This window comes from Pseudophryne corroboree, chromosome 5 (genome assembly GCF_028390025.1).
Source record: "Pseudophryne corroboree isolate aPseCor3 chromosome 5, aPseCor3.hap2, whole genome shotgun sequence".
In the NCBI taxonomy this organism is placed as follows: Eukaryota; Metazoa; Chordata; class Amphibia; order Anura; family Myobatrachidae; genus Pseudophryne; species Pseudophryne corroboree.
The window spans coordinates 785,332,897-785,360,715 of record NC_086448.1 but is presented as its reverse complement, the minus strand read 5'-3'; the positions used below and the strand labels follow the sequence as shown (position 1 = coordinate 785,360,715).

Here is a 27,819-nt window from a genome sequence, read left to right as displayed (position 1 = left end):
TACACACACACACACACACACAGCAGCCACATGTCAGCAGCAGCAGCAGCAGCAGCAGCACAGACAGGGGCCGGCCCGGGGACTTCCGGCAACAAAGCCTGGGATATAAATAGCAGAGCGCAGGCTGAGAGCAGCAGAGAAACAGCATTGCACGGACAGACAACAGCGCGGCCAGCAGGACAATAGCTCAGACATCACAATAATAATAATAATGCCTTTCCTAGGACAGGACTGGAGGTCCCCCGGGCAGAACTGGGTGAAGACTCAGGATGGCTGGAAGAGATTCCTCAAGGAGCACAGTAACTTTGTCAGTGACATCAACAGGTGAGTTCTGCCCCCAGTAATAACAATGACTCCTGTATAATGCGCAGTCCCTGCTGCTGCCGCCTCACCCCATCTGTAACAGGCTGGGAATAAGGAGTCCCATATAGTTACAGATAGAATGAGATTATATATTGATGCACCAGATGCCAGGAGGCACTGAGCTGTGTATGATGCACAAAGCAACAGATCTGCCTTTGTAGTAACATTCTAAGCAACAATAACAACAAAGTTGTAAAACAAAGGGATACAATAACTTGTGTTATACAGGTGGTGGCAGCTACTTCTGCTCTGTACCCAGTGACTGGCAGCATAGTCTGGCCAGATGTGGCACTGCAGCAGCTGGGGCATTCCATCATTGCCTCTCTTTGTTCTATTATGACATGGATTTTGCATTTGGATTAAATGCATCTTGCATTGTGTAAGAGGCAGGTTTTGCCTGTGACACCCCAGCAGCTGTGGAACTACAAGTGCCAGCAGGCAGTGCATGGTGAGACTTGTAGTTCCGCAGTCCCTGCAGAATCCTGAGCTGGCTCCCCTGGGTTCTGTGCTGTGACACTGGGTGCCTATAGTGGGCACAGGCTGTGATGCAGCAGCTCTGCGATCTGAGGCTGCTTCCTGTGTGAGGCTTTCTAATAAGAGGATGTAAACAGAGCCATGGAGCTGGGATCCAGTTCCCTCTGCCTGTGTGATGTGAGCTGGCTGGGGGAGCTGGGCTCTGACTGTGCAGGCTTGTTGTTGTTGCTGTTAGGAAAGCATGTGACCTGTAATAACCCCAACCCCCCTGTAGGGGGCGCTACACTCGGCTCTGGCAATCATCCTGGAATATGTCAGGACTTGCATCAGATCACGGGCTGGATGGCATTGCCCCAAATTCCTGGTAGCTGCTCTTGTGTGTGGTTATGCATGTTGCACTGTATATACTGTGTGATTATGTGTATTATACTGTGATTATATGTATTGCACTGTATATACTGTGTGATTATGCGTATTGCACTGTATATACTGTGTGATTATGCATGTTGCACTGTATATACTGTGTGGTTATGCATGTTGCACTGTGTATATACTGTGCGATTATGCGTATTGCACTGTATATACTGTGATTATGCTTACAGCACTATATATACTGCATGTTTATGCATACAGCACTGTATATACTATGTGATTATACATACATCACTGCATATAATGTGGCTGTGTACACTGTGCATCTGACCTTTTTTTATTATTTTATTTTTTCCCAAAATGAGTTGGTGGTTCTACATTTGCTACTAGTAACCCTCTGGAGTTATAATTGGAGCCATACATCATACAACAGTATTTTCCGTATCCCCACAGCCTTGATTCCGTTTAAATTGCAAGCACTTGAGCCCACGGATCCTATTATTTCTATCAAATCTCTGTTGTAATGTATGTTCTGATCTCCCTGTTGTGCAGCACCATGGAATATGTTGTTGCTTCGTAATTAGGAATAGATGTGAATAATGTGTATTCTACTAATGCAAAGTGCAGAATAATTGGAGTTACAGAGTATTTTCTGTAATTTCCTAGTAATAATACCCTTTATTTGTTCCTCTTGAGAACAGAAGAAAGCGTTGGGAGTGCAGCCGTTGCTCCCCTGGGATTTGTGTCTCTGGCTGTACAACGTGTTATATTTATAGTAACGTCTCCTTTGTGGCTGATGTGTGTGCTTACATTGTAGTAGTGACTGGTCTCTCCATGGTGTTTGGTAAAGCATGACGTGTCATAGAATTGCTTAAAATATCCCCAGGACATTTATAATACAAGAGGTGATTTATTGTAATTAATGTTTAAATTGATTATGTGCCCGGGCTTAGCGAACAAGCTTTCATTGTCAGGTTGGAGCCACCAACCGCAGACTTCAACACAATAAATATACACAAATAGTAAAGTAATTTATTGCAATTTAATACAATGCTTTTAACACCTACTCCAGGTATAGTGTGGCTATGAGGACCCTCCATGTATCTTGGCCTGTTGCATTTGCTGCTGTCCTAAGCTACATATAGGGGTCCCTGTGACGGCTTAGACATTCCTGCATAAATCATTTTCTTAGTAACCCTACTGTACATTAGCCAGATATACGCTGCTGTTATAGAGATAAGGCCGTGGTTGCAGTGCCCTATTTAGGCCTAAACATTTTCTTTGATCTCCTCTTTCCTGTAAAACTCCCGAAACAGACACAGACCCTCAGCTGCTCCTATGGGGCAATGTTTGGAGATAATAATAATAATAATAATAATAATAATAATAATAATAATAAATCTGAAAAGCCTTTTCTTTTTTCAGTGTCTGGGTATTGTTAATAGTACCTAAACTTACCAGAGACAAATAGTCTGTATTTATCTAGCCTTATCCCCTTAAATTTTGTAATACAGGTCTGTATGGCTTGTCCGTGGGCTCAGTCTACAGGTGGCACTGTTTAGCAGAGGTGTTTTGTTTTTGTTTTTTACCCCAGTTTCTAGTCTACAGGTGATGCTGTCCAGCAGTGGTGGGGTGATTTTCCCCTAGGCACTGGTCTACAGGTGGTGCTGTCCAGCAGTGGTGGGGTGATTTTCCCCTAGGCACTGGTCTACAGGTGATGCTGTCCAGCAGTGGTGGGGTGATTTTCCCCTAGGCACTGGTCTACAGGTGGTGCTGTCCAGCAGTGGTGGGGTGATTTTCCCCTAGGCACTGGTCTACAGGTGGTGCTGTCCAGCAGTGGTGGGGTGACTTTCCCCTGGCTGTGGTCTACAGGTGATGCTGTCCAGCAGTGGTGGGGTGATTTTCCCCTAGGCACTGGTCTATAGGTGGTGCTGTCCAGCAGTGGTGGGGTGATTTTCCCCTAGGCACTGGTCTACAGGTGGTGCTGTCCAGCAGTGGTGGGGTGATTTTCCCCTAGGCACTGGTCTACAGGTGGTGCTGTCCAGCAGTGGTGGGGTGACTTTCCCCTAGGCACTGATCTACAGGTGGTGCAGTCCAGCAGTGGTGGGGTGATTTTCCCATAGGTGCTGGTCTATGGGTAGCACTGGAGTGTCCAGCAGCGGTGGGATGATATTCCCCTAGGCACCAGTGTACAGTTGACACTGTCCAGCAGTAGTGGGGTGACTGTCCCCTAGGTTCCTTTCTACAGATGATGCTGTCCAGCACCTGAGAAGTCGTATAGAAGTTGGCAGAGCTGCTTTAAGGGGCATGTGCTTCTGGTCCCCTGCTCTGAAAGGGCCACACTAGGGCCTACTGTCTTGCATGTCTGTGGTGGATCGGGTGCATACATGATCCATACATGCAGATCCCCTATGGCAGCTTGGAACCCTGACTTGTCTATGGAAGAGGGATGATTTTTTTCTGATATCTTAAATTCTGTACCAAACTCAACTAGACTACAGCCAATAAATGCGGGAAATTCATGAAGACCGGTGCTCAGACATCCAATCACATACTGACACTTTCAAAGTGAACTGGTTGCCACAGGTAACGGTACATGTGCATACATTTCCATTTATCATTTGGCTCATATGAACAACTAGTTCCTGGAAAATAGTCACTGAATAATTCCAAGTGGTTGCTTTGTTATAGTTTTCTGTCTTTTACCCTCCGTCTCATCGTTACATTAATTTTATGGCCACAAATACTGTAAACGTGCTTATCCGTCCTACACTGACCTGAGGGGACCCTTAGAACAATAGATATGAGCTACGAGATGGACATTCTAGCGAGGAGGTGCCTCCCCTCTGCATTGTGATAGTGTGCCCCTGCCTCCGGGTACTCTTGGCCCTGATACACAAGTGGAGGGTTAAACCATTTCAATACCAGAGACAGCAGCCTGGCAGCTCTGCCGGGTTCAGGGCCAGGCTGTACATGTTACAGAAGGTGCATTATGTGTGGCGGGCGTGTATTACTGTCATATATAGTACATCTGCCACTAACGTGTTACTGTTCACTTGTTGCATTACGTAAGCTATTGTTGGGTAATATTTTGCATAACAGAGGAACCATTCATCCATGCTGCTCTTTATGAATATGGCACAGATACTTTAAAAACATTGTACCACAAATCCAGGGTTGGCACTGATATACAATTTTTGTTTGTTTTTTCTGACCGTTTTATAAAGATTTACAGATGACCAACGTTCTTAGCCCAAATACAGTTTTGTATTTTTATCTATCCTTTTATTTTAATGTTTTATTTTTTAAAAATTTCTCTATTGATTGGTAAAAAAAATCTGGCTAAATTGTTTACTGACTGCCAGCTTTGTTTTACCGATGGTCTGCAATCATGCTCATGACTCGGTGATGTCACTAGTTCCTGGGTTATTGATAGGCAGCATTCTATAGAGTATTAGTCCAGGCCACAAAATAGCGGCCTCCGTGGTCAGTGGTGGCTGGTACTCATCAACTGTAATAAGTATTTATGTGTACACGTTCTTGTATCAGCAGTGTGACAGAAGCCTGCTGTCACTGCTCTGTGCTGCTGTGAATATATAGGCGTTTGGATTGGCTGCACGCTGGCCTAGCCCCTCCCACTTCTAAACAAGTGTACACAGAAGTTGGCGGTGGTGAAATATGTAATGCTCTGATTGGCTACAGGTTTTCCTTACACTGCCCGTGTCACCTCCTGCCCGTTCCGGAATACCCTATTTTGCATAATAAATGCAATAGGTGCTCTGATCATGAAAAAACGGTATCCGGTCTCTAGGTTGACAGTCACTAGGTTGACGTGACAAAAAGTCACATGAGTTTTTCACAATTTAAAAAAAAAAACACCCAACTTTTTCATACTTTACGATCCACGTGGACTACAATTGGGAACGGTAACCTGTGCCGAGCGCAGCGTGGCACCTTGCCCGAAGCATGGCGAGCGGAAACGGTGCACTAATGGGGGTTCCCGGTCACTCTACAAAAAAAAAACAACACTAAATTTTTTTTAAAAAAATCTCATGTCGACCTTTTGTCATGTCGACCTATTTTGGGTGTCGACTTAGTGTCAACCAATAGTGGTCAACCTAGACCAGGGGTAGCCAACCCTGGTCCTCGAGAGCTACCAACAGTTCATGTTTTCCAGGTCTCCTCACAGATTCACAAGTGAATAAATTAGCTCCAACTGTGGATTTTTAAAATGTGTCAGTGAGTAATGACCGCACCTGTGCACTTGGTAGGTGAGCTGGAAAACATGAACTGTTGGTAGCTCTCGAAGACCAGGGTTGGCTTCCCCTGACCTAGACACTGTCGACCTAAGGTCGACCCTGTGAACCACATCCAGTAAAACACACCGTAAAAAGAGGTTCATGGTGATGTTACAGCAGGTTTACAAACAGTCTTCTTGCTGTATTTTGGATATAACCTATCAGGCGCTGCCTGATTTATTAAGTACAAACCTTAAAATTTGTAGAATATCTTAAAAAAAAAAAAAAAATTTTTTTTTTTTTTTTACAAATACAGTTCTAGGATGACCTATGATAGTCAAAGATTGAATACTGGGGGGGGGACATAATTGTGGAGGACCTGCACAACGCAAAGGCTGGCAAAATGGTTAGAATACTCTTACTGCTGGCAGCCAACATGGCTGAGAATTTATCAATCCGCCAACCCCAGCGATATTTTAATGGTGAATTGGGCCCAGACATGATATTCTGCTGTTGTGATAAGAAATCTTAGTTACTTTAACACCTGTTTGTCAGAATCAAGTTTAGAGTACCTCTTTGTTTTATCAAGGTTTGGAAAACTGTCCTGTCATCTACTGTATCTCTCACATATTAAAGTATCATTGTTGTTGACGTTCATAACTATGGAGATACTCCTTTAAATACTCAGCACCTTGCTTATTAATGTTCCTACAAATGCTGTACGTATGGGCGGTAGATTGTGTCAGGAGCTGGCAGTGTTTCCATGATGTTACAGTATAGATCTGACACGCTGTCTCTGTGCAGCTACATATTAATACTGCCCTTGCTGGAAGTCATTCCAACTGGCACAAAGCGCTCTAGAGTTTCTGGAACACAAAACTACCTTTGCCCCCATTTCTGCAGGCAAGTCTCCTCACCATACAGGGGTAATTCAATTGTTTTCACGTAACTATCTGCTAAAATGTAGAATTGCGCATTTATAGCACCCAATTCATCTCAAAATAGGTGTTAAATGGACCTAAGTCTTCTAAAGTGGAGAAAGAGGAAAGTTAGGAGAAGATTGGTTGGTACTTTGGGGTCTATGGGGGTCATTCAGAGTTGCTCACTAGCAGTTTTAGCAGCTGTGCAAACGCATTGTCGCCGCCCACTGGGGAGTGTATTTTCTCTTTGCAGAAGTGCGAACGCCTGTGCAGCAGAGCGCCTGCAAAATCTGTTTGTGCAAAACAAGACCAGCCCTGTAGTTACTCTTCATGTGCGTTGATTCTAACGACGGCGGGATGGCTTTTGATGTCACACACCCGCCCAGCCACGCCTGCGTTTTTCTAAGCACTCCCTGAAAATGGTCAGTTGACACCCAGAAACGCCCACTTCATGTCAATCTTCCTGCGTTCGGCCGTGCGACAGGAATGTTCGCTAGACTCTGTGCAAACCCACGATGCTCATTGTACCCGTACGATGCGCCTGCGCATTGTGGTGCATGCGCAGAAATGCCGATTTTTAGCCTGATCGCTGCGAACAACGGCAGCTAGTTATCGACTCTGAATGACCCCCTATGTACGAAGCCTTGGAGAGAGATAAAGTGGATGTAGATAAAGTAACAGCCAATCCATTCCTATCTGCCATGTCACAGGCTGTGTTTGAAAAAATGACTGCTTGGTCGTTTCTTTATCTTCGACTCCATCCACTTTATCTCTAAGGGGTACATTTACTAAGCAGTGATAAGAGCGGTGAAGTGAGCCAGTGGAGAAGTTGCCCATGGCAACCAATCGGCACTGAAGTAACATCTATAATTTGCATACTATAAAATGATACAGAGCTGCTGATTGGTTGATGGGGAAACTTCTCTACTGGCTCACTTCTCCGCTCTTATCACTGCTTAGTAAATGTCCCCCTAAGACTTAGCACGTAGACCCCTTTATCTCTCTCCAAGGGTTAATACATCTGATATTGAAGACTGATTATTATGAAATCAGTTTTTCTTTTTCCTTTGATGAAATGTATTTGAGATGCCGCATTCGGATGTTCTGTTTGTCCATGGTCACTCAGCCACTGAGAGGCGCTGTGTTCCAGCGGAATCTGGGGGGTATTTTCCGTAAAAAAAAATGACATCCCTACATATTGCGTTTACTTTCAATTACAAGTTGTCATGTTGTATTTCTGGTGTCTCTCAGCTACTGCAACGTGGAGAACAATAAGGAGAATCTCTTCAATAATCTGAATTACGATATTGCTGCAAAGAAGAGAAAGAAGGACTTTCTGAACAACAATGCAAAGACACAATGTAAGTGATGTATATTTTATTGCAAAAAACGCCACTCGGACTCCTTTTTATATACAAACTAGAAATATAGTGGTTTGAAGCTATTGGTATCGCTGCTCAATATAACTGTTATATCTGCTGTTTAGTGCAACCCTGCATAGGGATAGTCAATAAGATGATATTTTCATATCTGGAAAGCGTCTGTGCTGCGGTACGCCACTGAGCACCAATCTATAATCTCATACGTACCCCTATTCTTAATGTGTTCATGTTATACTTGCCAAAACTTGTATACTTCTATACGTTTAATTTGTAAAGTTACCATTAAACTGTACAATGTGGCAGATGTATTAAGCCTGGAGAAGGCATAAGGAAGTGATAAAGCAGTGATAAGTGCAAGTTGATAAACGCACCAGCCAGTCAGCTCCAATATGTAAATTGACAGTTATGAGCTGATTGGCTGGTGCGTTATCACCTTGCACTTATCACCACTTTATCACTTCCTTATGCCTTCTCCAGGCTTAATACATCTGACCCTATGTTCCTAATCATCTACCTTACTGGGCTGATATGATTGACCTAGGATCCAATCCCCATTTGTGTATCTTATTATACAGTGTGATGAGTGTGTATGACATGGTAAGGGAATGTAGATCCTTTAGCACACCTTATGCTTTACAGTGGAGGCTGGCGAGTCTGTGAGATGATGGGGTGTATTCAATTAGGGCAGTTTTTTCGCCTAGGCGGAAAAAACACTTTTTACTATTTTTTTTAGGGTAAATGGAGATTCATTTAATAGCAGGACCGTTTTTTTTTTGCCTAGGCGAAAAATTTGTCGGAGTGAAAAACGTGGGTCAGAAAATACACATGTTTACGCACCTGTGCCGGCGAAAAAAACGTGGGCCGTTGTCGCAGATTTTGAGGCATTTTTTGCCAATGCCATTTGCTCAGAGAAAAAAAAAAAAAGGGAAGATGTTGGCGGAAATGCAAATGAACGAAACCGGCCCGCAATTGAATATGCAGGGGGGTAAATTCAGTAGCTCCGAAATTATCAGAGCTAATTGAATACCCTCCTATGAAAGTTATAGGAGTGCTTCAAGCTGCACTGTTCGGTTATAATGTTTGCATTCCAGTTACAAGGTTTATTGGTGATGGTGAGGTGGTGAAAACCTAATGTTGGAAATGTTTCTAACCGTATGAAACTTTAACATCTAATCGTTGTCTTCACAGACTGTCACCAGGAAAAGTGGATCTATGTGCACAAAGGAAGCACCAAAGAGGTGGGAACCTTTTATACAATGTTTATTTTTTTTAATGGTCCGTTAACCAATAGAGCTGCCACTGTAGCAGTGTTCCTAATTGATGCCAAGGGGCAAACATTCCAATGCCCCCCCCCCCCCCCCCCCCGCTTCATCTAACCGTGCATGCCTAAGATGAGCAAACTGGCAATATAAGATATTTTTTTTTTTGCTAATGAGAGCTCATACCAAGATGGCTGCTCTGTGAATCTGCTGTTTATCGCAACTCTGCGCATTGAGATTTTTTTCCTTACAAACCATTTTTTTTTTCTAACACTACACATTCCGGAGAGCATGGTCAGAACAGTGATCCCCTCATTGCCTTTTACCAGACATCAGCACTAATCTGTAATCTTTACACTAACAACGAATGTGACACTTGCGTTATGTGCTTAACCTACACTTACAGAAAAGCTGACTGCTGTTTCGTGTCTGTGGCACAGTGCAAACTTTGCATCCATATGCACAGCTAGTAAGTAAGCCCTAGAACCCATAGGTATCTGCTATTGGTCACCAAGGAGATCTACACAGTCAGCGAATCCTAACCTCCAGGCAGATTTGTGTATTGCTTTCGGATACACTAACCGATAAGCTTTTATGTGCGTTATATCTCATTCTACGCCTCAGACATGTTGACTTATTCACCTAGGCCAATGGCAATTAGCAAAGCTGCCTAGATTTCTTTGAAGGAGGAGTCCCCCTTTTAAGTTTACATTTTGTTTAACCCTGACCTTCTCTGCACCTCCAGCGTCACGGCTATTGCACTCTCGGTGAGGCCTTCAACCGCTTGGATTTCTCCACTGCCATCTTGGATTCCCGGAGATTCAACTATGTTGTGAGAGTGAGTACCTGTAACAATTTATGTCGGTAGTAGCAGATTAGGCTTTGTTGGAGTTTTTTACAGCAGAACGTGCGGCAATACTTTGTTATGTTTTTATGTGATTAATAATATTTAGCTAAAGTGATTTTTTTTTTATTTCTGAGTTGTGAACCACCAGGATATTATCAAGGGGTGATATCCAGAGAGTCAGAGGACATCCCGTTACCTTGCTACTTTGAAGTTTTATTTGATCATCGGGTAGAATTGTATGTTTCTGTTTTGTTCTTTTTAGTTAATCCTTTAGACCCTTTGAGGTAGATGTATCAAGCAGTGGAGAAGTTGTCCATAGAAACCAATTGGCATCAATGTAACATTTATCAAGTTCATTTTATAAAATGATAGGCAGAACCTGATTGGTAGCTATAGGCAACTTTTCCCCACTGGTCAACATCTGCACTTATTTTCACTACTTGATACGTCAACCCCTATATTTTATATCCGGAATTCTGCTCTGGTGTTAACATTGGTTATAGTATAATGGACACTTAGGCAGGTATTCAATTAGTGTTTTTTCGACTGGTTGGAAAATCTGACACTGGAGAAAACCACGTGTTTTTTTGAGAATTTGCACCAAAAACAGGCAAAAACACCCACAATTTGTGAAATGGCATGGGCAAAAATGGATTGAAAAAGGGCGACAATGCCCGCAATTGAATACACCCTGTTGAATTAGTACCATTTTTTTTTTTTTTTTGACTAGTCAAAAAAAAAACGGAAAAAAAAACGGCCCAGGATACTTAGAGGCAGATTTATCAACCATAATAAAATTCCCCTTTAATCATTTATTATTGAAGCCTATTACTGCGATGAGAAACTTGTTTTGTCAGATTTCTCTTGCCGGGACAGTAACTCCTATAAGACCCAATCCTGAGGAAGAGCAAATTGTAAAGTGGTGACTTACATGGGCGGCTTTGGACCCAGATGGCCTACTGCGTGTGTTCTGCCATCTGGTAGCGTATGTGCACGTATAAGCTGGCACAGGTTCGGACTGGCCCACAGGGGAACAGGGGAAACCACCGGTGGGCCCTACTGCCTGTGGGCCCCCCTATTCCTCTAGGGATCAAGTTCCAGACTATCCCAGTGCACTGGATGTATGCATTATACATGTTACATTACACTTCACAATAATTTGGTTTATTATATATTTACCAAAGGGCACAGAACATGTAATGGTTAGTCAAACCTGTGTGGTTGCTGGCCACGCCCCCACTGGAACCTAGCTACACCTTTAAGCATGGGCCCCTATAGCGGCATTCCCCCGGTGGGCCCTTCATGTCCCAGTCCGACACTGAGCTGGCATAGAGGTACCTGCCATCCTACAGACTTTTTGGAGCTTTGTAAATTGCCTATTTTTGCAGTACCCATAGAAAGTCATGTAGACTGCTTTTGCGATTAAACCTAGAGGGGGCCTCTGTACATCGATGGTAGTTTGCCCCGATGCTTATGTTGTAGCAATCCTCAGGAAATAGCCGCTTTGCTGATGAACCGCAAAAATACCTTTTAATGACTGTTCTGTAGCGGCGGCCAGTGAGCCCTGATTATACGCCAGGAATGACGGCTAGTTCACGCCGGGACCTTTCTCCATAATATTTACCTTGGTCTTGGCAGGCCTGACTACAATGTCATGTGCAGCTGTCTATTTGCCATCCTGGCAGCATCTGTGTAATCACACAGGACAACCAGACGCTGTTTGTATTCATTTCAAGCCGAGAATACCGTACGTTACTGGCAGCCCTGCTCATAGGAGCTGTGAATGTCGCTACATCGCAGGGATATGTCCTATTAGTCGTGTCCTGATGGGTTACTTCAGGCCGCGCTCCCTCTCTCGCGTCTTCCTTCATTCGCAGACTTGCTGGACACATCTCTTGAGAGCAAAGTCCTCTTGAGAAATCTGGGAAGAACTTGTGCTAAACAGGATGATCTTCTCCCTAAAGAATGTCAGCTCTGGAAAATAAATAATAATAATCTGTCTTCCGATGTCCTAATAATACTAACATTAGATTGAGTCTGTGAAGGCTATTTACTAACAAAAGATAGAGAGCCACGCAGACCAACCAGACAAATTGCCCAGTTACTGCACACTCACACTTTACTAGTTACTTGTACAAATAAATCGCACAGCAGGATCGTAATCGTATCTGTGGTTTAGACATAATGGCTTTTGTTTTGCATTCTAACTATGGGTCGGGAAACCTTTGTTCTGTACTTTGGGGGTCATTCCGAGTTGATCGCACGTAGGAACTTTTTGCTGCTCGTGCGATCAACTAGACGCCGCCTATGGGGGAGTGTATTTTAGCATAGCAGGGCTGCGATCGCTTGTGCAGCCCTGCTATGCAAAAAAAGTTTTGTGCAGAACAAGACCAGCCCTGCAGTTACTTACCCTGTGCGATGGATCCAGCGATGAAGGTTCCGGAATTGACGTCAGACAACCGCCCTCCAAACGCCTGGACACTCCTGCGTTCGGATCTCCACCCCCGGAAAACGGTGAGTATCCGTCCCAGAATGCCTCCCCGCTGTCAATCTTCTTGCGATCGCGCTAGCAATCACTTTCTTCTTTCTTCTGGTCGTTGCAACGACGCATGTGCGAACAGGTCTGAATGACCCCCTATGTGACCTGCGCTCTGAATTGTTGGTGCACGGTAGTGTCTGCAAATCTGAAGGAAGCATCTATCCTGAACAACAACGCCTATAAAAAAAAAAAAAAAAAATCAACGTGCAGACCTCCAAAGTGCGCATGTAACCCTGGAGTGTAAGGCTGCGTCGTGGCTGGCTCATCCAGTATATAACGGCTATAGGGTCCAGATGTACGATTTATTGAAAAATGGTATGGTATCTATAGAACCTAAGTGACTCATTGTATGTAGACAAGGATCATCTCTGCTCCACGTGGCACATGACTGCAACCCAAGGTGAATCAGCCACAGTGAGGTCATCCTCACATGATTATTGCCATAACCTGGAACAAGGAGGATTAAACCTCTTGTCAATCATGCTTTTAAATACAGAACTTTCTGTTCCATGAAGGGAATTTTTCTGCTGTTAGTGGGAAGAAAGTAAATGTGCTCACAGACCACAAAGAATGCAATTGTAGAAGGCTAAATAGACTAAAAGGGAATGTTCACCTCAAACACCTCTATAACCTCATTTCTCCACTGGACACAAAATGAGGCAGATCTCATCAGTAACAGTCTGTAATGCCTTTGGTAGCAAATAAGTTATACTGACCACATAAGGGGAACAGAAGTACTAAGCCGTGGAGAGACAGAATCTACCAATCAATCGGCTGCTGTCATTTTTCAAGCACAGCCTGTAGCATGGCAGTTAGGAGCTGATTGGCTGATACTTTATCTCCCTCCACTTTATCACTCTCCCTAAGGGCCTGGTCTCCCTGCTTCCATGTGACTTGCTTGTATATTACAAATTGGACATGGGGTCATCACATGGGGACCCATGAGTAAGGTCAGCGTTTGACCCCAATTGTAATACTGCAGCATTTGTGCCCAGTAGTAGTAGACTCGTATGGAGAGACTGTGGAGGTCATTCCGAGTTGATCGCTCGCTAGCTAGTTTTAGCAGCCGTGCAAACGCTATGCCGCCGCCCACTGGGGAGTGTATTTTAGCTTAGCAGAAGTGCGAACGCATGTGCAGCCGAGCTCTGCAAAAACAGTTTGTGCAGTTTCTGAGTAGCTCTGAACCTACTCAGTGCTTGCGATCACTTCAGCCTATTCGTGTCCGGATTTGATGTCATACACTCGCCCAGCCACGCCTGCGTTATTTCAGACATGCCTGCGTTTTTGCAAACACTCCCTGAAAACGGTCAGTTGACACCAAGAAACGCCCCCTTCCTGTTAATCTTCTTGCGACCGTCGGTGCGACTGAAAACTTCGCTAGAACCTGTGCAAAACAACGGGCTTTGTACCCGTACGACGCGCGTGCGCATTGCAGTGCAAATGCAGAACAGCCGTTTTTTAGCCTGAGCGCTCTGAACAACGGCAGCTAGCGATCAACTCTGAATGACCCACCGTGGGCTGTGAATACCCCAATATATTTTCTATCAAGTTTCCCTTTCCTCCTGATGAATTTTAAAAAACCCAGAACATACAGATGCTTTATTTCATCCATAAGGCATAGTAAATGAGCATGGTTATTAGCCCATCACTATGCTGGATCCCCTCCACCTCCATCTGTGGCACCTGGGGAAAACATCTGGTGTCTGTGAATGTCTGCAAACCTCCACGAGCCCTTTCCCGTGGCAGCTGATGACCTGTGGCTGAACTGATCGATACACACCAAGCCATGAGAACTTGTAAATGATCTGTATAATTAATATTTACGCCAACAGGAATCCATCAACGTTTCCCTGAGTACTCCTGCGTTTATAAATCACCGGCTATTCCAAAATCTTATCAAACCCTGGATTTATCACTGTTCTGTTGTAACAAGGTGGCTTTTTTCCCCACTTTTAATAAGAAATCTATTGAAATCTAATGACTTGCATGTTTATGTGTAATTGTAACTGGCAGATCATACATGTATTTGGATGAAATATTGGCAATACAGGACTCGAAGCTCCAAATTCAATCCGTTTTAGAGTGTTTTCAATTAAGCTCTTTTTGATATATGTAGGTTTTTATTTGTATATGTACACATTAATGTGCTGTATTTTGGGCTACGTCGGCAACTTTGGTACAAATCGGTACCCTGCCACTTTCTCCCGAAATTACAATCCCATCATATGGGCATTTAGGGGTCTATTTATTAAGCCTTGGATGGAGATAAAGTGGACGGAGATAAAGTACCAGCCAATCCGCTCCTAACTGTCATTTTTTAAACCCAGCCCTTGACGCATTGGCGTTTCTATAATGGGTGCAATGGGTGTGGTGCACATGGGCCCTGGGTCCAGGGGGGGCCCCACACAATGCACCCATTTTAACGCTTACCTTTCCGGAGTCCAGCGCCGGGACCTGCAATCGCGGCGGAAATCGCTGCCAAAATGGCCGCCGCGGTAGCCAAATTGGTCTCCGGATCATGGCGGGCGCCATGTTTCCGGAGACCTGCACAGTAGACTCCGGCACAGTGCCGGAGTCTACAGCGCCGTACAGAGGAGGGAGCCCACCCAGAGGTGCACACGAGCCCCCTGCTCTGTAGACACGCCCCTGCCTTGACGTGACAGGAGCTGATTGGCTGGTACTTTATCTCAATCTAAGGCTTAGTAATAGACCTGTGGTAAACTTTTTGTCTAATTAGTTCCCGTTTAAAATATCTGCCTGGCTTTTGACCCCTAGCAGATCTATTGAATCTACAGACGGCATTTAAAAAGTAGGGGCATCTAGTTGGGGCAGCTGTTTAGTTTTGTGATTTATATCTAGCTCTGTTGTAATATGCTGGCACTATACAAAGTAACGTAAATAAATGATAATAAATAGCTTTAGGCTTGATTGACGCTCTGCTCCGAGCAGTGTCAAGTGATTATACAACAGGTTGTGTTTATGTTCTGCAGCTCCAGTCACATGATCTATAATAGCCGGGCGCTGACAGCATGTAACGCGAGTCCCTGCAGGAATGTTATTGCCTGTGCCAGCGCAGAGTCACTGCAGGGAACACGTTGTGCATGTATATTCCCGGTAGCCTATATCGAGCTGTTCTGTTTCTCTTCTGGAGCTTGGTAGAGCAGGAATTGCATACATAAAAGTATGGCTGCTTGTACGCCAAAGGCAGACCCGTTCTGATGGTGTTTGGTAGCGGCATAGAGCCAGCTGACCTCGGTGGCCCCCTTCTGTTAGAGCCCCCGGGTGGGTGCACTTGTGCTGGCTCATGCGGTGGAAAGGAAGGTGATCCACCCTCTGAGTCACGATGCTTTGATATTTGGGACAAGTCCCGGGTCAGGGAGGAGGGTGAGTGACGGGCGCAGGTGTGACCACAGATGATGAGGCTGCCAGTTGGAAACCAAAGTGTCAATAAAGAAACTATTTTCCGTGTGACACAGCATTGCGTCAGATGGCTCAGCTGCCGTCTCCGATCTCTCAGGCCGCTGTGCATTAAATGACAAATTGCAACAGTACAGGGTGTGTTTGTGCTGGCTGCCACATTTCCCAATAAACTCAATTTATGTCAACGTTGTCTCCGCAGCTCCTGGAACTGATCGCCAAATCCCAGCTCACGTCGCTGAGCGGCATCGCCCAGAAAAATTACATGAATATATTGGAAAAGGTTGTTCAGAAAGGTACATTATCTGCTGTCTCCTCTCTGGTACCCCCTGGTTGTGCGCTGTGTTTAGGATGTTCATGGTGGTTGGGAACCAAAGGCCTCATATTGGACTAAATTAAACATTGAACTTGAAAAAGCTTTATATAAAAAGTTACCTTAAACATTGCAGAGGTTCTTGTGCTGCTAGGTGGCCACATCTAATGGGGGGGGGGGGGGGGGGGGGCAATTCATGTAAGACTATGTATAACTCCGGCCTGCAGCAGCATGCTCCAAGTCTCCAAGGTGTGACCATCTGCAACGTTTCTCTATAGAAAGAATTTGAGTTCTTCTGTCGGGGTAATTCCCCTTTCATCACCCTATAAAGCAACTTGTGGTGCAATATTTGCACTGCCTGCCCACTCATTTGTAGCTAGCAATGATGTGTCCTCATACATTGTGGTGAGTAGAACAGACCCTCTCAGCGAACCAGGTCCTGGCTGACACCGCTGCGCCAATCGCCTTTTCCACGTAAAAAAACGTGCCTCTTATTGCAGAAATAAAACTGGAAATGTCAAAACTACTTTGCAAGACTGCACTGATGAATATGATGTGCGACACTTGTACTTCTGTGTGCGACTGAGCCTGAATCTGTACACGAAGTGCTACAATGTAGCGCCGGCGGCTTTTCCTCCCGCCAAATTCCACTGCGTTTCATCTGCTACTTTGGACGTGTTTAAAAACAAATCCCTGGGCTGTTAAAGTCGCACCCTGGCGCCTCTGGTACACTGTGGGTGGTGTTTTGCTGTGTCGGCCAAATATAAAGTAAGGCCGCTTGTTGCGGCTCTGTCAGGTGGAGTGTCTTGCACTATATGACCCTGGGTGTATGAGGATACCTCTGTATAAGGCTCAGTACCTCTGGGGTGTCACGTGTTCCTAGCGCGTTAACGGACTGTACTTATTTGTCCGCCTCCCCTGGTGTATGTGACGGGTATGTTTTGTGTTAGCGAGTGCATTAACCCCGTGTCCGTTTCCTTTCCATCCTTGCAGTCCTTGAAGACCAGCAGAACATTCGCCTGATCAAGGAATTGCTGCAGACCCTTTATTCGTCCCTGTGTACCCTGGTCCAAGGGGTGGGCAAGTCCGTCCTAGTGGGGAACATTAACTTCTGGGTCTACAGAATGGAGACCATTGTTGACTGGCAGCAGCAGCTGAACAACATCCAGATCACCAGGGTAAGGTGGTGCTCCTGCTTGGGGTTTGTTTGTTTCTGTTGCGGGTTTTTTGTTTAAGTTGTTTTTGTTTTGTGCATATTATTATTATTATTATTATTATTATTATTATATATTTTTTTTTATGTTGCTAGATCTTTCATTTAATTTTGTTAGGAGATACATTATTAATATGCCAATGTTTTATAGCTTGCAATATGAAAACCGTGCACTGCTCTTATTGTGATGTTTTTATTGTTTTGTGCTGGAAATCTGTAAGACCGTCTCCGGTGTCATTGTACGCATCTCTGCATTCCTCCGGGCTTAACGCATTGTCTCTTCTATCTTTAGCCCGCTGTTAAGGGGATGACCTTAACGGATCTGCCCTTGTGCCTGCAACTGAACATCATGCAGAGGTTAGCAGATGGGAGGGACATTGTGTGCCTAGGCCAAGTGTCCTCGGATTTGCAGGTCCTCAGCGAAGACCGTCTGTTGTGGAAAGAACTGTGCCACTATCACTTTACAGAGCGGCAGGTAACCGTACACCCCAGTACACAAGAAAACATAGTCTGCCTTTCACAGCATTCCATCAGAATGATTCTTCTGCAGCTCATTGTAAGGGCTCCTCTGTACAGTGTGTTCCCATTAGTGCTCCATAAGGCAGCGCTTTAAAACAATAATTGCTGCGTTCCAGGCTGCGCTCGCCATAAATACACATCCTGGGATTGCATCCAATTACTGATGATTTGGGGAACTGAAAGAGCAAAAACTCTCCCTCACCAAATTAAAGGGGTTTACAAAAAAAACAATCTTCAGTTTGGAACCATGACACAACATCTCCTATATAATAGCCCAGATCTGTGACTCTGTGCCTGTGTGTATAACGCTGGGCGTGGCTAGGAGCTCTCATTGGGTTAGCAGCAGGTCTCACACCCAGTCCACAGCTGATTGGGAGAGAAACGCCCTCCCACACAGGTTACATCCAATAGGAGGATCTGCCCTTTGGCTGCTGTGTGTTCCCAGAGCAGGATTAACAGTGGGGCTGATGGACCTGCATCTCCAGGCCCACACCCCAAAATAGACCCACTGCATCTGCAGCAACATACCCTCCAACAATTTACACATAAAAATCACTACAAATTCGAAAAGGGGGCGTGGCCACACTCCTTTTTCAATACTTTCAATGGAAGTTTGGCGAGCCAAAAATCGGTACAGACCATAAAAAAAGGTACTGTACCTGCCAAAAAGGTACAGCTGAAGGTTATGCCACTGCATCTACAGCAAGTCTCTACGCTGTAGATAGGATGCTGCAGTAAAAGGATTTTTTTCCCCCTATGTCCTGCTGCCAGTCCGCCTGCCTCCTCTGCCATCAACAATCCCCACTACCTAGCCGCGGCGCAGGTGGAACAGAAGTTGCTGCGGCCACCGGCATAGATTTGTATGAAAGCGGCGCAGCAGAAGGCTTTCATAGTCCTCCCTGCGCCGCATACTCTCTGAGCCCCGGAGCCTCCTCTATGCGTGATGTCACAGAAGTGCCTCCCCGCCACAGCCGCGCCCAGATCTCCAGAGGCCCTGACACCACCACACAGCACCTGGGCTGCCGGCCTGGAAGCCCCGAGATGGCTAATGTAACGGATAGAGTGGGTGATATCGCGGAGGGTAATGTCTGGACGCTGAATCAATGTAAAAGGTGACAGTGCAGTGCAGTGACACTGACACTGCACAGCACTCTCACCTTTTACATTGATTCAGCGAGTCAGTCAGTTCTGCCAGCCAGTCACTATTATTAGCGCCGGTGTCCCAATGCGCTGCATTACAGGGAAGTAGACGTACTAAATACACTACAGCTCCCAGCAGCCCTTAGCACCGAAGCTTTCTGGCCCTTAGGGCTGCTGGGAGCTGTAGTTTATTTAGTGCATCTTCCCTGTAATGAGGCGCTTTACACCGGTGCTAACAATAGTGACTAGCTGCTGTGCGAGTCTCCGGGAGAGCCACTGCCAAAGGGAGGACAGCAGTTTAGCTGCTTCCAGGAGGAGAAGCATTACCTGCCCCTCCCACACTTGCAGTACCTCCGGGCCCCATCCATGACAACCCCCCCCAGCACCTGCGGTGGCTCCGGACTCCCTCCCCCACCTGCCGCACCCCCGTAATCTCTCCTCCCCCACCCACGGTGGCTCCGGACCCCCACCCGCGGCACCACTGCACCAGCCCCTCCCCCACCCGCGTCTCCCACGCACCCGCCACTCCCCCAACCACAGCACCTACTAGGTGATTCATCAGGCCCTGCGTGCGCTGTTCACGTTGCTGCAAGGGGCTTTGACCCCTTAACCATCGCACGCCCTTTGTCCGTGCAATATTTAACCACTCACACAATTATGTTTGGAGGTAATACTCCATATAATAACCCTTGCACGCCCTTGTGGCATGCAATATTCTTAAGGGGGCGTAGCCCCTTACGACGGTGTGAAGAGCGCCCGTAGGGCGCGATGAATCACCTAGTGTATAGTAATTATAGAAGGGTTATAGCCGTGTTCATTTCTGCTTTGTCATATAATGATATACTGCATTGCCATATAGACTGTATACTTACCCTCATCGGTTCCTGCCCTCTAGTGGCAGGGGCAGCTTTAGATCTGGGCTGAATGGGCATTTAGTATAGGCCACCTTATAAAAGTATGGTCCATATTTGTCTTGGGTTTTTCTGTGCATGATAACTAGAGTGTATAATTACAAATTGTCAAATTCTTTCTACATTAAATAGTTTTTATTCTACGGTTTTATTATTTAGATTCGTAAAAGGCTTATCCTATCTGATAAGGGGCAGCTGGACTGGAAGAAGATGTATTTCAAACTGATCCGCTGTTACCCCAGAAGAGAACAGTACGGAGACACATTGCAGTTCTGCAGGCATTGTCACATCTTGTCCTGGAAGGTGAGCAGCGAATTGTACCCGCCTTAGAGACGGTATTTTCTGTCTATGGACAGGAGCACGGGATCTTATTGCTCTCCTTGTTTATGTCATTATAATCCAAGATCTCTCTCTCTCTCTCTCTCTCTCTCTCTCTCTCTCTCTCTCTCTCTCTCTCTCTCTCTCTCTCTCTCTCTCTCTCTCTCTCTCTCTCTCTCTCCTTATCTACTGCAATAACATTTAGTTGCAGCAAAGTTGTTCTCTACTCGGCAAAACCATGTGCACTGCAGGTGGGGCAGATGTAATATGTGCAGAGAGAGTTAGATTTGGGTGGGTTATATTGTTTCTGTGCAGGGTAAATACTGGCTGCTTTATTTTTACACTGTAATTTAGATTTCAGTTTGAACGCACCCCACCCAAATCTAACTCTCTCTGCACATGTTATATCTGCCCAGTGGCGGATCATGCTACGGGCATGCAGGATTTTTGCCTGGGGTGCTGCCTTCGGGAGGGCGCCGCCGCCGTGGCAAGATCCGCTACTGGTGCCGCCCGTTGCTGTGTAGATGCGGTGCTGTGCATCGCACTGCATTGTGGGAGCGGCACATAGACGCTAGAGGTCATAATTGACCTCTAGTGTCTATGCGGTGCTATTGGAGAGACGTCTTGACGTCTCTCCCATAGATCCGAGGAGTAGCGCCGGAGACAGAGGGCAGCAGCGGTCGGGAAGCAGGAGCGGGGATTGTATTAATTTTATTTTATTTTTTTTGTAAGCGGCACAACTCTACAGGTGCTAGAGTACTGGGGCAATACTACTGGGGCACAACTCTACAGGGGGCACAGTACTGGGGCAATACTACTGTGGGTACAGCTACAGGGGGCACAGTACTGAGGGCATAGCTACAGGGGGCATAACTGACCACGCCCCTTCTCCATGAAGCCACGCCCCTATATTTTTGCCCTGGGCGCCACAAGGTCTAGATCTGGCCCTGTATTTGCCCCACCTGTAGTGCACATGGTTTTGCCCATTAGAGAACAATTTTGCTGCTGTGTTCAGGTCTGAATTAGGCACAATGTTTCTTCACTCGAAATTCAACAATTGAAATGATCAACAACGAAAATAAGGGGTTTCTGTCTTGCTCCATCATAGGCAGCTTAATGAAATCTCTATTGGACATTGTATTAATGGTGTAATGGAATGTTCTTGTTGTATTAATATTCACAATTGAAATATATTTATGTATTTTCTAAAGAGATATATATATATATATATATATATATATATATATATATATATATATTTGCAAAAGTTTTTTTTTTCGTAGCAAGAGTGACACCTGCTGGTTATAAAAAGTTATTACCAACATAACACAATACGCTCATGAAGCTCAACTCAACTACTGTGCTTCTTATGTGTTTTTTTTTGTTTTTTGTTTGTTTTTCAACCGGGTTTTTACCAAAGCCTAACACCTGAATTCTCGTCCTAGGGCACAGAGCACCCCTGCACAGCGAACAACCCAGAAAGTTGCCTGACCTGTCTATCTCCACAAGACTTCATTAACTTGTTCCGGTTCTGAACCTGCTGCATGAACACCAGGGGCTGAGTGGGACACTTTCATGGCTGGACGTAACCTGTAAATATTGTATATTTCTCAAATGACTTTTAGCCACTGCTACCAGCCTGTGGAAATGGCAGCACTCACTGTGACAATTGCTCCGTAAGACTATTTTAAAAGAACTTGTACAAAGCTTGTATGTCTGAATACATTGACCTATAAAATATAGGAAGAGGGCAGGAGACAGTGCATTCAACGGTTCTGGATCCGAGAGACCGTATTTGAGAGGATATTTTTCCATGAATTTGGGCACACGTGAATGTCACAAGTCTATCTTAATACATCAGTATCTTAATTGGAAATTGCTCAAGATAGTCCGCTACTGTTTGTTGTTTTTACCGTAAACTGCGCTGTTCTACAGCACTCCATCCGTCGAACTTCTAAAGCACCACGCGTTTCGCTACCTCTTTGTAAGGCCTTCACCTTAAACCAACAGATGTTGCCCATTTCCTTGATGTACCTTCGAAGCACTGACCAGTCCGTGGCGATAGAACTAAAAGGGTAAACGTTTTTTTTTGCCAGGCCATGTAGAAGGGATTTGAGGAGAAACATTTCAACAAACTTGGATATCTTGATTATTTGAAAAGACGAATGTTCCTGAAAGTGAAGTTGTTTTTGGATGAGTTACATCGTGTAATCTATTTGTTTTTTTTGTTTTTTTGGCGTGTTCCGGTTTCCTGTTCTCGCATTGTTTATTGATCTTTGGTTTGGAAGTGGACTTTTATATAGCGTTTTAGCAGAAAAACATTTCCACCCTGTCTTAGCCTATATAAAGGGGATGCTGTGTTTCCATACCGAGAAGTTACAGAGCACTTTCAGCACAAACATTATGTATACTTCACATCAATGCACTTTGTTTTATATATGTTGTATATTAGTAGGCAAGTCACAGGAATATTTTTGTACATATTGAGATATAACTGAGTGTAAGCTGTTGTTTGTGCTTGTATTGTATCTCATGCATCAGGTATATGTGACTCTGCACAACTTGCTGAAACTACAATGATACCACTTGATGCCACTAATGTTGATATGTGGACAGCTGATGACACTTGTATGTAATGGATATGAAGGGAGAATTGTACGTTTACTATAAACTTGCAGATCTCTTCCCTAACCGGTCTGCATTAAAATGCAAAAATAATAGTTTTTGGAAAGGGAATCCCCCCTTCCCCCATCTCTTTTATAAAGAGTATATAACACTCACACAAATTAATATTAGTATGCTCTAACAAAAAGCACTTATGTATAGGTTTAACCCCTACATTAGTACTAGACAAGTTTTGTCTCACTAGCTGCTGTGAAACTACAAGTCTCAGTACAATCTGCCATCTGATAGCAGCCCTGCCGAGAGATGTAATTACATAACTACATCTTTGCTTATATTTGCAGTGCACTGAGTACTTCATTAGTACTTCAATTAACCAATATACTGAATATTAGTAGGTGGAATTTTTTACTTTATTTAGAAAGTTATGATCAAGTCAACATTTACTTTATTTGGAATACAAGTTTGTGAAATCGTTTTGGCAGTAATGGCCGACCCCCTCCTTTGACTGAGATTGTAGTGCTGGACTGTGACCTCGTATATCCCAGCGCCACTCTCAGCAGACATAGACCAGTGACAGAAGCTCATTGGTACATTATCTTCCTCCAAGCTTTAATACATCTCACCCCTTCACGAGAAAGCAGCCCATTGTGACTCGTGCCTCAGTGACAAAGTGCAGCTTATCTAGTTACTGGTTTCTAGTGAACGGCTTGGCTGCTTTCTCATAGAAATAAAGTTTTATCTGGCTGGTACTAGAGCATCTTACCTGTAAAGTCCTGGGACAGAGTGGCTCTAGACTGCACACCCGAATTGCTTGTAATGAGAGTTGCTATCTTGTGAGATTTATAGTACTACATGTAGAAAAATGGATGCAGATGCACACTGCAATCGTTACTGCTCAAAATTGAGATCTAATGTACATTACAATTAAATATCATATTAGAGGTGGTTAGCATATATTTGGCCAAAGATACAGGCCTGCCCACCAACGTCAAGGTCACCTCTTGTCGGGCAAGTCCCTAACACTCTGGGGTTATAGGCACTTGCCTGACAAGGGATGACCTTGATGTTGGAGGGAGCCCTGTATCTTTTGGCCAAATATATGCTAACCACCTCTAATATGATATTTAAGTGTAATATACAATATATCTTAATTTTGAGCACCGTGCACCTGCATCCATTTTCATCTGTGAAGTCCAGGGAAAGTCATAGTTTTTTTTTTTTTTTTTTTTTTTAGCAGTCTTAATAAGAATATATTGCCAGAAGTCTTGGCAATGAGCAGATAAGGGCTACAGCAGCAGCGCCAATCAGGCAGGTCTGGGTGCCCAGGAAGGGGTGCCAGCGCCCGTCTGTGCACAATCGCATATTAGCGATACTCCGAGACCTGTCTGTAGATTCTGGAGTACAGTCGTTTCAGTAATACACTAGTAAAAGTATTGAAATAATATAATCTACAATATTCCACACTTGTCATGTCATAGGCACAACCTTGGTTTTCTTCTGTGAATACATCATTATATAGATTGACTTGTTTTATATGGAGTGTTTATAATGTATCTTTTTTTACTTATTTTGACATGTTGCTACACTTTATTTACTTTATGGTACAGTGACGGCAAACAATGTGACGGTATGTAGATTTGTATTCTTTAGGTTTACGGTTTGTTTTTGTCTGCGCTTTAAAAGAACATTTACCAGGAACGGCTCTTGTGATTAGTCTCTATATATGACTGACCTGATGAGAGGAAATATTTTTGTTAAGAATTGCTATGACCTGATGCCGCACTTTACCCTGGGGGCTCCTTCACACCCATGCGCTGGGAAAATGGGTGATAACACGTGAAAACTAGCACTTTAGTGATTTCATGCTCTGCGCTCTTACCAATACAATGTAGGTTACTGGTAGTAAACCTGAGCGCATGAGAAACGGCTTGTGTTGCGTTCTAAAACGCAATGGTGAAAACGGCGCCATTGACTCTCTTCTTTTTCTTTTTAATTGGCTGTTTACGTGTTTCATTAAGATGTGAACAAGCTCACGCATCGGTACTCTTTACGTAGTTTTAACCCCTAAAACATAACTAACTCTGCACGCTTTAAGTGAAAACGACACTTTTGAACAGTATTTCCGAATATCTGCCTAGAAATGTTAAGTTGCCTGAGGGGGTGTTTCTGAATATTTTGTGAAATGTTTACTTGTAAAAAAAAGAAGAAAAAAAATTGTATATATATATATATATATATATATATATATATACATACACAGGTTGAGTATCCCATATCCATATATTCCGAAATACGGAATATTCCGAAATACGGACTTTTTTGAGTGAGATTGAGATAGTGAAACCTTTGTTTTTTGATGTCTCAATGTACACAAACTTTGTTTAATACACAAAGTTATTAAAAATATTGTATTAAATGACCTTCAGGCTGTGTGTATAAGGGGTATATGAAACATAAATGAATTGTGTGAATGTACACACACTTTGCTTAATGCACAAAGTTATAAAAAATATTTACTAAAATGACCTTCAGGCTGTGTGTATAAGGTGTATATGTAACATACATGCATTCTGTGCTTAGACTTAGGTCCCATAACCATGATATCTCATTATGGTATGCAATTATTCCAAAATACGGAAAAATCCCATATCCAAAGTACCTCTGGTCCCAAGCATTTTGGATAAGGGAGACTCAACCTGTGTATATATATATATATATATATATATATATATTGCCATTGGATCTGGGTAAAGCTTCAGGGCCTGATTGAGAGGTGAATACTGATCCATCCACTCTCGTGTCTGTTCCCGGAGACGTGGCAGCGATAATATGCAAATGCCAGTATCGGCCACGCCCCCCCCGGTGTAGATGCCAGCGTCTGAATGTGTCATGTATGTGCATCTGAATGTGTACTGTCAGCATGCTGCAACACCGCCGGTGATTTCTGACATGTTAAACTGGCTGATGCAGATTCTCCATCGGAGTATGGCCTCCTATGCCTGCGGCTGTGCATTTGGTAAAATACCGGTGACCCTCCCAATTCAAGCGCCTTTTTTTATTTTATTTTTTTACCACTAATTTGCAGTTGCAAGTAATCGCTCCTCAACATGAACATCGGCCCTGAGTGTGGTGTATGTTTGCCTCTTAATCAGACCCGTAGGGTGGAGCAAATGAAGTAAGGTCACTTGCGTATATTGGAGAACTGTACAAAGTACGCATCTGCGGATGCAGCGCCATGCATTTACACATTGGAGTAGATCTGCGTGTGCGTGTGTAAGGACTTATTGTTATTTGGATAACCAGCGTGTGTTCTCGCATTCTAGTACGTTGCTGATGAGCATCTGCTGGGACTATGGGCTAATGCTGTGTAGTGAGGAGAATGAGAAGGACCATAAAACTGTTAGCTCACCATGACCTGTGAACTTTTTACTGTATGCATTCATACACTGCAATAAAACGTGACATTATACATATTCCATTGTTGCTGTCCTTCTTTGGTGCCGTGGGGCCTTTAATACTGCATCCATTGTCCTGTGGGGTGTAGTATAAGAAGTCGACTTTTAGATTGTCGACACGGACTTTAGGTCTGGGAAGCAATATGTCGGCATTGTTAAAATGCCAACATGTTCAATATGTCGCGTGGTCTGTCAATAAATGGGTCAATCCGTATACTTTGGTGATCTCCTCCATCCCTGGTGGTGTAGCCTGTGCCATGGGATGTGATTTGCTATTTTCACCCAGCTAATGAACACGAACCAGCTGTAGCCCCGCCCCTTCACATTGTTAATCTGGGTCTGAGGGGCATTTAAGGGGCATGTAAATTACTGCATAATGGGCCTAGAAATTTACAGATAAGGGCTGTGTTCTATGAATATTTTCATCATCCAAAATAAAGTAATAAGGATTCATTCAGGCATCTTTATCACAATCTGCAATTAAAATGCGGCTGTGATGAGAGAAAGTTGCCTACACTCTCATTGTGATATTTGGGAACATTGCATGAATGTATTAGTTTGCATCTCGAGACAGCGCTTGTTAAGAGTGATGTATCCGCAACAGGTTTTTGCAAGTGTGAAAGCCTTCACTTGCGGGGGCACACTGTGGGGCAGTGCAGAGTGTGGAGAGGAGCATGCAGCCGTGTAGGCTAGGACACTGGCTGCATGCAGAAGGGGGGGAAATTGTTTGCAGTAGAAAAGAGAGAAATTTGCTTACCTGTACCCAGGGATCATTGATCAATGGGCTCCCTCTCTAACTCGGTCAGCTGAGGTGCCAATTGGCAGGGCCGTCTTAACAGCAGTGTAAGCCCCTGGGCACAGCAATGCACTGGGGCCCCTACCCATCCTCCAGCGGTAGGGGTGGGTGGGTTCTATCAGCTGCAGTTTGATGTCCCGCTGGCGGTAGGGAATGTTCTATCTTCCGCTCAGCATCAGAGCCGGATTAAGGGGGGGGTCCCGGGGATACGTACCCCGGGCCCCCCTTTCCAAAAGGGCCCCCTGCCACACCACAGATCGGATCTTTCTTCAATCCGATCTGCGGAGCAGCGCTCACGAGCCCCGGCTCCCCGCTGCCTGTCCCTCCTCCTCCTTCAGTACAGCGTGCGGCCAGTGCCGTTTAGCGGCGAGCGGCTCACTTTGTGACTACTTATCTCCTCCCTCTCTCTCCCCCGAGCGCTCCTGCTCGGAGGGCGGGGCTTCGCGGAATGACGCGTTTGCGTCGTGACGTCACGACGCAAACGCGTCATTCCGCGAAGCCCCGCCCCCCGAGCAGGAGCGCTCGGGGGGAGAGAGAGGGAGGAGATAAGCATCGAAGGAGGAGGCGGCCGGCGCGAGGGACGTGAGTCGACGGGACCCGAAGAGCGGGAAGATGTAAGTATTTTTTTTTTTCTCTTTCTCTCTCTCTCTCTTCCTCCCTTCCTACCCCCCACTTGACACCTGCCTGCCGCACTATGTAAAATGAGGATACCTTCCGC

The 27,819-nt window shown here is 44.7% G+C and overlaps 1 protein-coding gene across 1 annotated transcript; it reads left to right on the top strand.

The window, feature by feature from the left end:
• The first annotated feature begins 108 nt into the window (after positions 1-108).
• Positions 109-26,323, top strand: FBXO32 (F-box protein 32). The gene is made up of 9 exons (XM_063924394.1): positions 109-324; positions 7,619-7,728; positions 8,938-8,987; positions 9,754-9,846; positions 16,014-16,107; positions 17,118-17,302; positions 17,630-17,812; positions 20,067-20,210; positions 21,671-26,323. Exons 1-9 carry the CDS (start codon positions 212-214, stop codon positions 21,758-21,760), a joined length of 1,062 nt encoding a protein of 353 aa, XP_063780464.1. The 5' UTR covers positions 109-211; the 3' UTR covers positions 21,761-26,323.
• The last annotated feature ends 1,496 nt before the right edge of the window (positions 26,324-27,819 follow it).

Coding starts and splice junctions, on each gene's coding strand:
- FBXO32 (XM_063924394.1), top strand. CDS start 212: ATGCCTTTCCTAGGACAGGACTGGAGGTCCCCCGGGCAGAACTGGGTG. Junction 8,988..9,753: donor ACAAAGGAAGCACCAAAGAG/GTGGGAACCTTT, acceptor CTGCACCTCCAG/CGTCACGGCTATTGCACTCT. Junction 17,813..20,066: donor ATCACTTTACAGAGCGGCAG/GTAACCGTACAC, acceptor TTTATTATTTAG/ATTCGTAAAAGGCTTATCCT.